Source organism: Harpia harpyja, chromosome 19 (assembly GCF_026419915.1).
Source record: "Harpia harpyja isolate bHarHar1 chromosome 19, bHarHar1 primary haplotype, whole genome shotgun sequence".
NCBI classification, from domain to species: domain Eukaryota; kingdom Metazoa; phylum Chordata; class Aves; order Accipitriformes; family Accipitridae; genus Harpia; species Harpia harpyja.
The window spans coordinates 22,404,811-22,417,168 of NC_068958.1; the positions used below are offsets into that span (position 1 = coordinate 22,404,811).

Here is a 12,358-nt window from a genome sequence, read left to right on the forward strand (position 1 = left end):
AGACGAGCCTGTAGAAAAGCCCATGTCCCAGGAAGAGGCACCCAGAGAAAGCTAAATTCTCAGCAGAGTGAAGGAGGCTTCAGGAATCATTTGCTCTGTGGTCAACGGACAATTAGCTGATACCACAGAGCTCAAAACCCATCTGACAGGAGCAATGCCCATGCTTTCTAGGGGCAGAAACACATATGGTGTTGTGTAGCCTGAGCTCTAGTTTTCGAGCTCTGCAAAACCCACCAAGAATCACTGATCAACCTCTCTGATCTTCCCCCTCCTATGAGGCCGGGAAGCTCCTACCCAAGTCCATGTCAACAGCTCTTGGTCTTTGAGAATATGGGACGTTTTTGTATACTGCATCGAGGATCTTCTCTTTGACTTGAGTGATGGTATCACAGTTCAGCACCTTCACGGGGATCTCTGGACTGTTCTCATTATCCGGGTTCACACAGTTTAGGATCTGGAAGGGAAGGAGAACCACACCATGCTCTAAAGGGCTTCAGAAAAGCATCTGGGAGAACTGTAACCACATGTGTCACAACAACCCGTTCTCATAAAAAAACCACTGCATCCCTAATTGCATCATTGCTACTGCATCTAGTATATCTTTATAATGATGACTAAGATAGGAGTCCTGGATGTCCATTTTCATTTGCTAGAGGGAGAGCAATGCTCAATGCACAGGGAGACAAAACACTCCCCTCAAACGCTGCTTTTCAAAATCTTAGCTGAGGCTATTTGTACATGCAAATTAGGGACACACCTGACTTAGGCATGGGTCTAGCAGCACGAGGCTTTATTGCACTGGCAACACTTATGCTTCATGGTAGTGTCCTAATCACTGGTCACAAGGTCAGAACAGCTCACGTCCAGGTGGGGAGGACAGAACCAATTCAGTGGCAGCTTCTACAGCGATCACTCACCAGAGTCTTGTACTCAATTTGCTGTCGGATCAGCTTGTCCTCACTGAGGGAGTAACGGGCTTCTCCTGTGATGGCATCAATTGGACCTTTCTCCATCTGTTGCTTGATGGCACAGTAGAGCATGAAGAGCGGCTCTCCAGCACATTCCTACACAACGAGACAGACAGCAAAACTAACACAGAGGTGAAGGTGCATCTCCTCCAGGACCGCTGGCCTGCACACAGGTTTTGCACATGATCCATTTCAGCAGAGGCATAGTCCCATTGACTCAATCTTTAGCACACGTGCAATCCAGGCTCAGCTCTCAGCAGCTCCCGGAGAGAACAGCCAAAACCATGAGCTCCATTGCTCGATGGGCATGTTGTCTTTGGCTTGGTAAATCTCTACTGAATCTATATGGCTGTAAAAAAAGGAATTTGAGATCTTGATCTCGTCGTTCACGCCCCTGAAGCACATTTTGTGGGGCTTCCAAAACCACAAATAAAGTTAAAAAATATGGAAGCCCAGGCATGGAGTTGTAAGTGAGAATTTCTCCTAAGTACTAAAGAGGTGCAACAGAAACTCTAGTACATGAGAACTACACCAGGCGATCTGAGGGTTGAAGGAAGCTGTGACAGCAGCCCCACGTGTAGGCATCTCTGAGCAAATTTCCACCTCCCCTGCCTTGCTACTACATCTTTCGACTTGGTTCAAGTCCAGATTTACCCCGGGGATGGCTGGCCGGTGAGACAGCAAAGCAGCAGCGGGGTCTCAGCTCCATCCCTCCTTACCTTGAGGAACTTGTGGAGGAGGAAGGCAAACCAGTTCGTCAGCATCTTCTCGGCCACCGACTCGGTCCTAGGGAAGCCAGGAGGACACGTACGTTACATACAAACCCAAACCACGCATCGAAGGCCCCCAAATGTCCCTGGGTGGCACCACCCGGCTGCACCCTGGCACAGCTCCCGCGGTGCTTTGAGCCGAGCCGTGGCCCCGGAGCAGGCAGGCAGCAGGATTTGGCCAGCACTGTCCCCCCCAGCCCCCCCTGCACCGAGCTGACAGCAGCTTGCCCAGCTGACAGCCCGTCACAGCCCTGACGGGGCTGGTGACAGGGAGCCTGGTGACACTCGGCTCCTTGCACGTGGCGCAAATTACAGCCTGGCTCAGTAAATCACTGGGATTTGCAGCAGTTCCTGGCAATCAGGGACAGCAGAGTGACAATGGCAGGGAAATTGCAGCTTTCTCCCCAGTCCCACCCAGTGTCCTCTCCCCACATTGTGCCCGAGATTATCTCTAATTTAAATACAATGGCTCCTAATGATAGTTTTTAATGCTGGCTCTGCAGGACCGGGAGGCTTTCCTTAAAGCACCACAATCCCTTTTCCTGGGACAGGGACAGGATGGCGGTGCTGGTGGCAGGGTGTCTCACAGTCCACGTCTGAGCCCCGACCACGCAGCTCACGCTGGGGGAGGCAGGCGAGGCTGCCAGCCTGCCCGTGAGGCCGTGCGGGCGAGAGCTGCTCCGCCGCAGCCCAGCCAGCTGCCGACGTGACCCTGGGCAACGTGGCTCTCCGCACTACCAGCCTTCCCCTCGTGCCACATGCGCTACCAGGATCTGGTCCAAATTTCAGCAAGCGAAGAGGGATGGATCCGATACCTCGCCTTCTGCAGCACCCTTTCCTCTGGGGACCATCTGCCTTCACCGTGAGCCTGCAGCAAGGCAGCAGTCCCACCAGGTCTGGGCATCTCTCTGCGTCTTCGTCCCCTTGGCCGGCAGCTCTGCTCCCGGTGCCGTTCCTGGCAACCGCCTTTTCGAGCACTGGGCCACCAACCTGCTCAGGAGATGCCCGGCGGGCACGGCAACGCACCGAGCCTCCGCCTCCGCCCGTATCCTGACCTGGAGTCACAGTCCCGCTCCGGACCCATATTCCCTATTCTCCTCCATCTGCTCTGCTGCCTTGAATTAGGGACTGCCTCTTGGTATGTATTTATACAGCATCCCGCATGTTTGAAAACTCTGGCATTTAATGAAAAACACACGCTATAGAAGCAACAGGGTTTGATCCCAAAGTCAAGCAGATCAAGTATAAGCCACAGATTTCAGCAAACAAAAACTGATGCCAGTCAGCAAGCAGACCCGGGGTCACGTTATCCATCATCTCTTAGGATCGCAACATCTGCCAGGAATTTGTGAAAATGTCTGCAGATCCCCAAAGAATTTAAGCCTGAATTGATTAAGTGCCTAAAAATCCATCCTACAAATTGACACACACATTCTTCTCCTGCTTAAAATATTTCAGTCACCCAATTAAGGAGGAGAAGCACTAGCACACTCCCACACCAGTGACCTACGGAAAATGGAGAGTCAGTGATACAAACTAAAGAATAGGTGAAAAACTCAGAAAATTATACGTTCAGGACTTCAGGGGGAATATTAATTTAATAAACTACTTTGTTAATAGAATATTAAATTAAGAATTGGCAAGCCTTCCGATTAGCCCTACCAGTGAAGTAATGCTGTGTCCTGTCCCTGTTGGCTGCTCATGCCCTGACACCGACACCAGCAGCGTAAAAATAACTGAAATATGGAGTGACAGAGAAGTTGGGGCATGTTGTGTGGGAGAAGGGTATCGGATACTCCTGTGCCTAGCTGTTCCCTTTTATTTCTTTATCAGAAATACAAGATCAGCTGAACGGAACAGCAAAAAGAAACACCTCGGAGCATCTCTGTCAAACCCCATTTATCCTTACCTTCAAGCACTGAATCTCACTCTCATCTCAACACAGACTGACACCGTGAGATATTTGCAGTGCATCAGTCCCGGGGACGGCCAACAATTGAGTTAATCATCGCTGTCCTACACTGGCTGAGGAAAGAGGCTGCTCATAACCCTCATCGCTGCTGGGTGCAGCAGGAGCACTGTAGGCTCCTTGCAAACAAGTCTGCTGTGTATACTTTCCCTGGCCTCCTCTGCCTTTGAAATCGGATCGGTGGCGGATGGCTGGGTAAGCCATCCCTTAAACTCTGCCCGCCACCACGGGGCCTGACCTCTCTTTCTCTCCGCTATGCGGGGAGGGCTCTGCCGAGCCACAGCGATAGCTGCTGCCGGGCTTTGTGCTGCCCCTCGGCAGGCATCGCTCTTACGCCGTCGCTGGGCTGGTATCTGAAATGCTGTTATAGAGCTGCCTTTAAAATAAAAAATAAGCTCCTGAAGATTAACGTGGCAGGGAAGGATCCCTAGATTTGGAGAAAAACCTTCACATATTGACCACATAACAAGGGCAAAGCACGATCCAGAGACGACTTTCCAAGGGAGTCTGACGCCAGCAACCAGCGCCTTGGCTGCCCCTCCGACTTTCTGAGGCACCAGGAATAAAACAAAACTAAACAAAAAGAGCTGAGAGAACCCAAAAAATAAATATGTATTTTATTAATTTTCCCTGCTATATCTAGGTCTCCGAACTGCTGCGTGCTGCGCTCTGTGCCAGGAACCAGAGCAGCTATTTGATTTAATGTCAACTTTCTTGCTGTCTCCCGCGAGGGGTAGTCATGGAAGAAAGAGAGAGGGGGAAACAAGGAAGAAAGAGAGAAAGAACTGAGTGCCAATTATCAACTCCTGCCACCAGAGAGCTCAAAAAATAAAAAAACCGTATCTCACTTTGTGGCTGATCGCTCCTTATTAAGTCAGAGCAAGACGTTCCAGCCCGGGCTGTTTTGTGCACCAACACCACCCGAGAGCCCACGGGGCACAGGGCTGGGACAGGGCTCCAGCTGTAGGTTTAATAGGGCCTGTAGCGATAGGACAAGGGGAAATGGTTTTAAACTAAAAGAGGGGAGATTCAGACTGGATATAAGGAAGACATTTTTTTCGTTGAGGGTGGTGAAACACTGGACCAGAGAGGTGGTAGATGCCCCATCCCTGGAAACATTCAAGGTCAGGTTTCCCGTGAAATGGCTAAATCCTGGCACAGGACAGCCAGCCTCGACGCTGCTGGTGTTGCCCATAGCCCTGTCTCTTTGCTGGGTGCTGCGGGGAGGAGGGGGCATGACTCTGATCACCAGCTGTGTGTTTTTTGGAGCACCACGAAAAGTCATTATTGATGGCTGAAGCAGAAGATGCCTTCCCAGCAACTCGTCAAACCACGGGGGAAATTAAGACGGCTTCCTTTTCCGAGATGAGTTATTGCCTCCGCAAACACAGCCAGATTTAAAGCAATTTCCTGTCAAGTATATTCATTACGGCTGGAGGAATCCCTGAAATTTTCCTAGAGCTGTGAAATCCTCTCCTCTCCTTCATCCTCCCGCTCCAGCAAGATGCCGGCGGAGCCGCAGGCGCAGCCAACGGGGCAGCCACGTTCCTGCCGCTGGCCAAGGCCAGGCTCTGCAGGACCCAAAGGGACGTGGGACAGAGATGGCTCACGACATGGAGAACAGGAGCAGTCTTTTACTTGTGGCTGCTGATCTGGCCTTCATTAATGGGCTCTTTTCCCCTTTTTCTTTCTGCCATTTCCCAACATGATCTCGGGCGAGTTGCTTAATCCATTCTTGAGCTCCTTCCCCCAGCTGTGAAGCACAAACGCTGCTGCTCCATCCAGGCAGACGTGGATCCCGTGAGGATAAAGCCCATTAATACCTGCGAGGTAGCTCAGACGCGTGAGGGTGAAGGTCACAGAAGCAGCCTGGCTGCAGAGGATGGGCTGCCATCAGGAGGGAGACCTAGCCTTGCTGGGCAGCCTGCCTTTCCCTGACGGCTCCAGGGAATTCATGGCATTGCCCATCCGAGAGGTACTTTTCTTCAGTAGGTCTTTAATGCTCTACTCATCACAATAATACCACAGCTCATGGGAGACAAGGACCCTAAGGACTGTACAGACATGTAAGAAATCAGGCTCCTGTCCTTAAGAGCCTGAAGCCCGGTAAGATGGCTGAAAGAGCTGCATCTCTGCTCCTCCAGACCCTGCTGTCCCTGAGCTAGCGTCTCCTTTTCCCTGCCCAGGTGCACAGGGCGCTGCTTGGTACCAGCAACGTGCAGGTGAGGGAGAGCTCCAGTTTTTGTGCCATTCACCTCCCCGCCACGATGCTGCCCTGAGGACCGGCAGTGGGGGCTAAACCCCCTTGCTGAACTGCTCAGACGTCTCCGCACACACAGGTGAGAGAAGCAGGAGCTCGCTCAGGCGGGGGCAGGCAGGAGGCAGCTGGATGGCAGAGGTGACAGTGCTGGCATCATCACCTACTCTCAGCCAAGCCAGGGTAGGGGGGACTGCTGGGGCAAGGTAGGAGATTATGAGTGAGAGAGACACGCAGCAGAGGTAATAGCTCTCTTGGATCCAATTTAAGAGCCTGTTCAGCCATCTGTGAAATCACGGAATAGAGTTAACCCCGTGTCCTGGAGACAGGCGAAGAAATGGGCCGGTCACCCGAAGTCCCCCATGGAGAGCAGCGTTTTCCTTCTGACACCAGCACCCTGGTCCCGCAGATCCACCAGATGCCACCAGCAGTGTGGCTGTGCCAGCCCGGCGAACCACGCTGACCTGCCCGCAGCCCCGTCCCCTCCCCGTCCCCCTGCGTTACCTGCGCAGGAGCAGTTTGGGGTGGTTCTTGTTTTCCAGGTTCTTCTCGATGAGGTCGGAGAGCAGCTGCTTCAGCACGTCGGTGGCGTACTCCAGCTTGCCCTGCAGACCCGTCATGATGAGCGAGGCCACGTTGCCGCGATCGCGCATGGAGAAGCTGCGCTGCAGCTCCAGCGTTCGGATGAAGGTCAGCAGGAAGACTTTGTTGTTGATCAACTGAGCAAAGAGCTTCAAGGCCTTCTCCACGCTCTGCTGCCCGTTCCCTTGGACCTGTGGTGGAGGAGAGGATGCCCATCAGTCAAGGCACGGGAGGACAAGGGACCGGTGGGCAGCCCTGCACCACCGCGGGGTCACTCTGCCGTCACTAGGGTTGGGGTGAATTGTTTAACCCTGGGTGCAAAAGCCAGCACCCCACCTCTCAAGGCCTCAGCATCCCCGAACACGGTCTCTGGCCAGTCCTGAACAAGCGTCACCCTTTCTGTCCTCCCCCAGCACTTCAGGACGGCTCGCCTTAATCGTTGCTCCAAGCTGCACCCTCTGCATGCCATAAAGCTCTTGCTTTAAGGCTAACGGCCCTATAAATGACACACAGTTTTGCTTGTTGTGCACAAAAAGTGACACTCTTGTAAGTGAATTAAATACTAATTCAGACTATTGCTTTACTATGGGACAAGTGTAAAAATTAATTGAGGCTTTCAGCCAGTTGCAGATTCAAGTAATTCATTACAAGTGAAAATGATGAACTACATTAAGCAACTCTTTACCAAACATCTTGGAGACTTATGTATTGGTTTTACTAACGTTACATAATTAAGCAACTGTGTAATTGGCAACACATTTATCACTTCTGCAATTCTGTTTTTCATGAGTAAAACAAATAAAAAGCATTCATATTTGTTTGCTAGAGCATCAGCTTATTTGGCAATTTAAACAGTGAACATAATGTGTGGGAGTGGAAAACTCAGAGCATGGGAATGGGCTGGGAGAGGCTGGTACAAAGCCTGTGTGAGTTTTACCAACACCACGGCAACTGCTCAGTGTTGGTGGCCCACTGGAGAGGAATCTAATTTGATGCACTAATGCTAAGTAGTGCTTGCCTGGAAAAGCAATGCAGCCGTATGGAGCACAAGCAATCAAGAATTCTTCCTCTTACATCTCCGGCTGAAGATTTGGGCCACCCCCTGGTCTGTGTGAAGGCAACAGGACTTTCAGGATTTACTGGAGCAATGCCAGTCTCCGAGAGGGAGCTCTGAGCCCGGTGGCAGATAATGTTTCTTGAAGCACCATCATTTTTTTTTTTGGCACTCTCACAGGTGAGCAGGGCCCATCTGCAAGGTGATCTGATGGACCCTTTTATGTCACCAATTTTTCTGAATCCTCAGTGAAAATCTTATACACACACACACATATATATATTTTTTTTTTTTTTTTTTTTTTGCACATACTGGTAGAAAAACCAGGGAGATGCAAGCGCTTGCTCACAGCCGGGCAGGAGGCCGGCCATGCCTGGGCACGCCGCTTGCCCTCCTGTGGACACGCCATGCAACAGCAGCAGCAGCAGCAGGATGCTCCAGGCAGGGTGCTCCCAGGCGCACAGCCTTCCCCTGCACCTAAGGTGATTAAGGGGACTTTAAAAAGACGCCGATAACTGATCTGGCATGCTTTGCTGCCGGCCTATAGCAATATAAAAACCCATAAAATAAAACTAAAGCAACACCTGGGAGAAGAAACCGAAAGGAATCAAGCAATGTGCAATGGAGATAAAACACCAGCTTCTTAGTTAAAATTAACTCGGGGCTCATCCTGCTAACCCCAGTGCCTCTAATAAGAAATGTATATATATGTGCGCATATATATATATATATATATATGTAAGGCATAAAGGGGCTTTGGGGTTTCATGCTGGCTTCCCTGAGGACTCAGAAACTTTGAAGGGCTGGAGCACAGACTTTTCCTTACCTCTAGCTCCCGCAAGACAGGATGGTCCTCGATGCCGGGGAAAAGGACCCTCATGGCATACGTCCGATAGTCGAGGTACGGGATCCCGGAGCGATCCAGGTCACTGGTTAATTCATTTATGTCTGTCTGCAGCTCTGCAAAAGCTATTTGGGGAGAAGAGAACAAGACAGAGAAACACATGTGAGCTCTGGGAGCCGAGGCTGCGGGGCAGAGGCTTTGGGGAGGGCTGGCTGGCTGCTCTCCTTGGGCGCACGGCAGCAACCGTAAATGGGCCAGCTCAGGAAACCGATTCGGAGGAGACCTTGCCACATAGCTCAGACAGACCCTCACCCTTGGAGACTCTGTCTCAGCAGCTGAGAGCAAGAGAGTACAGACTGCACAGAGCAGATGCCGAGAACAAAAGGTGCTTATTAATTTGTATGCAGTTCACACCTGTGTATACACACCTAAAACACCTTTAAAGGCTGCAGATAGAAATGAGGATCTATTTTCATAACTTGGTGCCTCCCATATTTTCCTTTCTTCTTCTCCTCCTCCTCTATCAACAGTTGCCAAAATAATCTAATCTGATGCAGATCAAATCCAAGCAGGAACTGCTTGCTGCAGGGGTCAGGAAGGAATTTATTCTTCCTCTCACAACATAACATCACCATGCTATACAGCTGTATGTGTGTCCTTGTGTTCATTCTCCAAAGTATGAAATGCTGGCTCAGTAAGGTCTCTGTACCCCAGCTAGGCTGTGCCCGTGACGAAGCTGTGGTCTCTCCTGAACATATCTCATTCTTTGTCCTGTGCTTTCAAGGCTATCCTTTAAAAATCAGCTGAACAAATCCAATGCAACTCCCTACATATACAGAGGTCACACTGTGAAATTTGCAGCTTTCTATTTATTTTTCTTTGATTCACTAAGCTCCCTTCCAGCTGGAAGGATGTATGAAACAAGACTGCTTTTTGTCTCAACCCACCAGCTAGAGAAAGGACTGCCCACGTCCACCTTCGCTCCCCTGCGGAGAGGCCAGGCTCAGCCACCTCATTGCAAGGGACAAGACTCATCTGTGTTGAAATCCGCAAGCGGCAGGTCTAGCTGGTCCAAATAACACACAAGATTTCCCAGAAGCAAATTCTTGAGGAGCTTCCTCCTATCCCTCAGACCTACTCTTGCTGCTCTGGGCTCACATCTTATAGACTGGAGGAGGGACTGGACCAGCTTTCCAGCCCTCCTGCCTTCCATTTGCAATGCATGCTGTTTCTTGGGGGTCCGAACCTCCTCTGCTCCCTATCTCACTCTGCCTTTTTACTTTTAAAAGCCCTTCACTAAAAGGTCATTAGAAAAGGGGGCATATTGTGCCGGGCACCCTGGGGCTCGCGTCGTCCTCGCAATGCGATCCAGGCATGTCGCTTAAGCAGGATCAAGCTCTAATCCTATTCTCTGCACATCAGGCAGCAGAGCCGTGTCTGCCGCTGACACACTTGTTGCTGCCCACCCTCCCGCAGCGGGGCAGGCGTGCAAACCTCGCGGGGGCACGCACCCCGCTCCTCGCTCCAAAAATCAGGTGACTGGGGTGGCTCCGGTGGGGAAAGCTGGGGACCAGAGCATGGGGCCCCAGCACACAGAGAGAGCCTGGTCCCGGGCAGTACTGACCCTCCTTGCACTCCAGGGCCACCCGGGACTCCAGATTGTCCATCTGCATCTGCAGCCTCTTGAGAGTCAGGTCGTTCTCTCGGGATTTGCGCTTGTAGGCGATGAGGACGATGATGACGATGATAAGGAGCAGGCTGCCTCCGGCGGCGATGCTGACGATGGCCGGCAGGGTCAGGAGGCTGTCTGAGATGATGCTCACCGAACCGGGGGAGAAGATGATACCACCAACACGCACCTACAAAGCACAACGGAGGTAACCAGCAGCTTCGGGTAAGGGTGTCAGCCCGTCCCAAAGCCCCGTCCTTCCCGGCCGAGGCACACACCGCACGGGCTGTACAGACCCCTGAGGAAGCCCTCAAGTGCCTCTGTTTCAGCCAAAACTATAGCAACTCCGATCGCCTTCAAACACAGAGGGTGCAGCTTATGCGAGCACAGGGAGGCTTCAAGTCATGATAAATGTGCCAGCCCTTCACTATCAGGGCTTTGTTCCTATTATCTGATGGCTCCATTTGACTTTCATTTTATAAGCTTTCAACTCCCTTTTGTAAGCCATGGACATTAGCAACCCAGTGATAATTTCCCTGACAAGAAACCAGAGCGACTGGAAAGAGAGAATAGAGAAGGGAAGAGAAAGCCCGATGTGAAAGCTATAGAGCAAACACACTGGAGGTTAATGCTGGGACAGGCTTTTCTTGGATGTGCCCTGGCCACAGATGCAAGCAGCTCTCAGCCAGGTTGCGCTTCTGTGAATCACGCTGTGATAATCTGAATATGTTTTGGATGCTAAACTTAAAGGGAAATAAATCACAGTTACAATCTCATTTGGGCTCTACTCAAGCACTTCAGCAGCTGCGTGCTTGGTCTGCGAGTGGATTTGAGGAAGCAGCAATGCCCAAAACCAAAGCAGAGGAAGACACCAACTGTTATCCTGGATGAGGCTGTTGATCCAACTCGTCCAGTGTTCAGATGTCCCTGGCTGCTTCTGCTTCGGGAAAAAGCAAAACCTTTCCATCCGCTTAGCAGATCAGATATGGTACAAGGACTGATAAAATCCCTACAGGAGGGAGAACACAGCCCACTGAAAATAGTCTCACCTACTGAAGGAAGAGCAAGCAGCACCAGAGAAAGGATGGTACCAGGTACTGAAGGCACTGCTAGAAAGATTTTTTCCTTCTAGAAGGCTCTGACAGTACATGGTGAATCTCAGGGAGGGAATAAGAAGTTTCTCTGTGCTAATCCACATCAATATTTTAAGCTTCCAATTAGACAGCCATAAAGATCTGAAATCCTACCGATCCTTGGACATGAAATTGCACTCAATATCTGAGCAAGTCAGGGAGCTGGAGGAGGAGGAGAAAGGATGGGGAGGGAGGGAAGGGATGCTGACAGCAGTGTTTGGTCCCTCACCATCACTTTGTGCTGTCCGGTGAGATTTGGTGGCTCACACAGCAGCTGGGTCTCAGAGATGGTGACAGCGCAGGGTGTTTCTCCGATCAGCACAGTGTAGTTGAGCTTTGCTCCTCCAGGAGCGGGTGGGCACAGGTTTCTGCCCTAGGGACAAGGGGAGAGAAGACTGTACAAAGATGCAGTGCATTTCTCCAGTTTTCATCTCATTCCTAGATTGTGCAAATGATGGGACTCCGTCTAGTGTACCCCATTCTCCAAAGGGGTTATAAAACTCCTCTCTCTGGGATTTTTTTTTTGCCTCTTCCCACAGGGCAAGTAAGGGTCTCCTTACCTTCAGGATGATGGGTGACCCCGGCTTCTGCTCCAGCACCCCAGTCGGGCTCAGGAGTTCAAACGTCGGGTTGGGGTAGTATATGAACTTGGTGTCGTTGTAGACCAAGAGGGACTGCACATTGTTAAAGATAAACCCAAACTCGTCTGGCCGCTCGACGGCGTCCAGGCCAGGCCGGTACTCGGGGGTGAGGGGGGGTGCGAGGCAGGCCAGCGCCGTGGCGTTCACCACCTTGCAGACCTGCGGGGAAGGCAATGCTTTGAAAGACAGCAGGGAAAAACTTATCCCAACCTGGACAATGATGTTCTGATTCCTTAAATACTCCCTGAAAAGCCCAGCAGATTCAAGTTTAGCTGGCAATATTTAATCCAGGCTTCATGCATTGCAGCCATAGTTTGGGGGAATTTGCTTCCCCTCCTGCCAGTGCAAAGGCACTGGTGCAGAGATGGAGAGTGAGCTTCAAAATGAGCAGTGTTTTAAAGGAGCTAGAGGCTTGCACAGTGGATCACTGAGCCCTTTCTCTTTATTTTTTCTTTTCTTTCCAGTTGCATC

At 51.1% G+C, this 12,358-nt stretch overlaps 1 protein-coding gene across 2 annotated transcripts in view; it reads right to left on the reverse strand.

The window, feature by feature from the left end:
* Positions 1-12,358, reverse strand: part of PLXNA2 (plexin A2) — a 182,140-nt gene that overhangs the window by 13,132 nt on the left and 156,650 nt on the right. For both annotated transcript variants that reach the window (XM_052815605.1, XM_052815604.1), the window contains exons 18-25: positions 11,807-12,046; positions 11,476-11,619; positions 10,069-10,303; positions 8,427-8,569; positions 6,469-6,737; positions 1,688-1,754; positions 918-1,064; positions 295-454 (exon numbers count right to left, since the gene is read on the reverse strand). In XM_052815605.1, the coding sequence (XP_052671565.1) occupies positions 295-454; positions 918-1,064; positions 1,688-1,754; positions 6,469-6,737; positions 8,427-8,569; positions 10,069-10,303; positions 11,476-11,619; positions 11,807-12,046 (1,405 nt within the window). The remainder of the gene's footprint in view (positions 1-294; positions 455-917; positions 1,065-1,687; positions 1,755-6,468; positions 6,738-8,426; positions 8,570-10,068; positions 10,304-11,475; positions 11,620-11,806; positions 12,047-12,358) is intronic.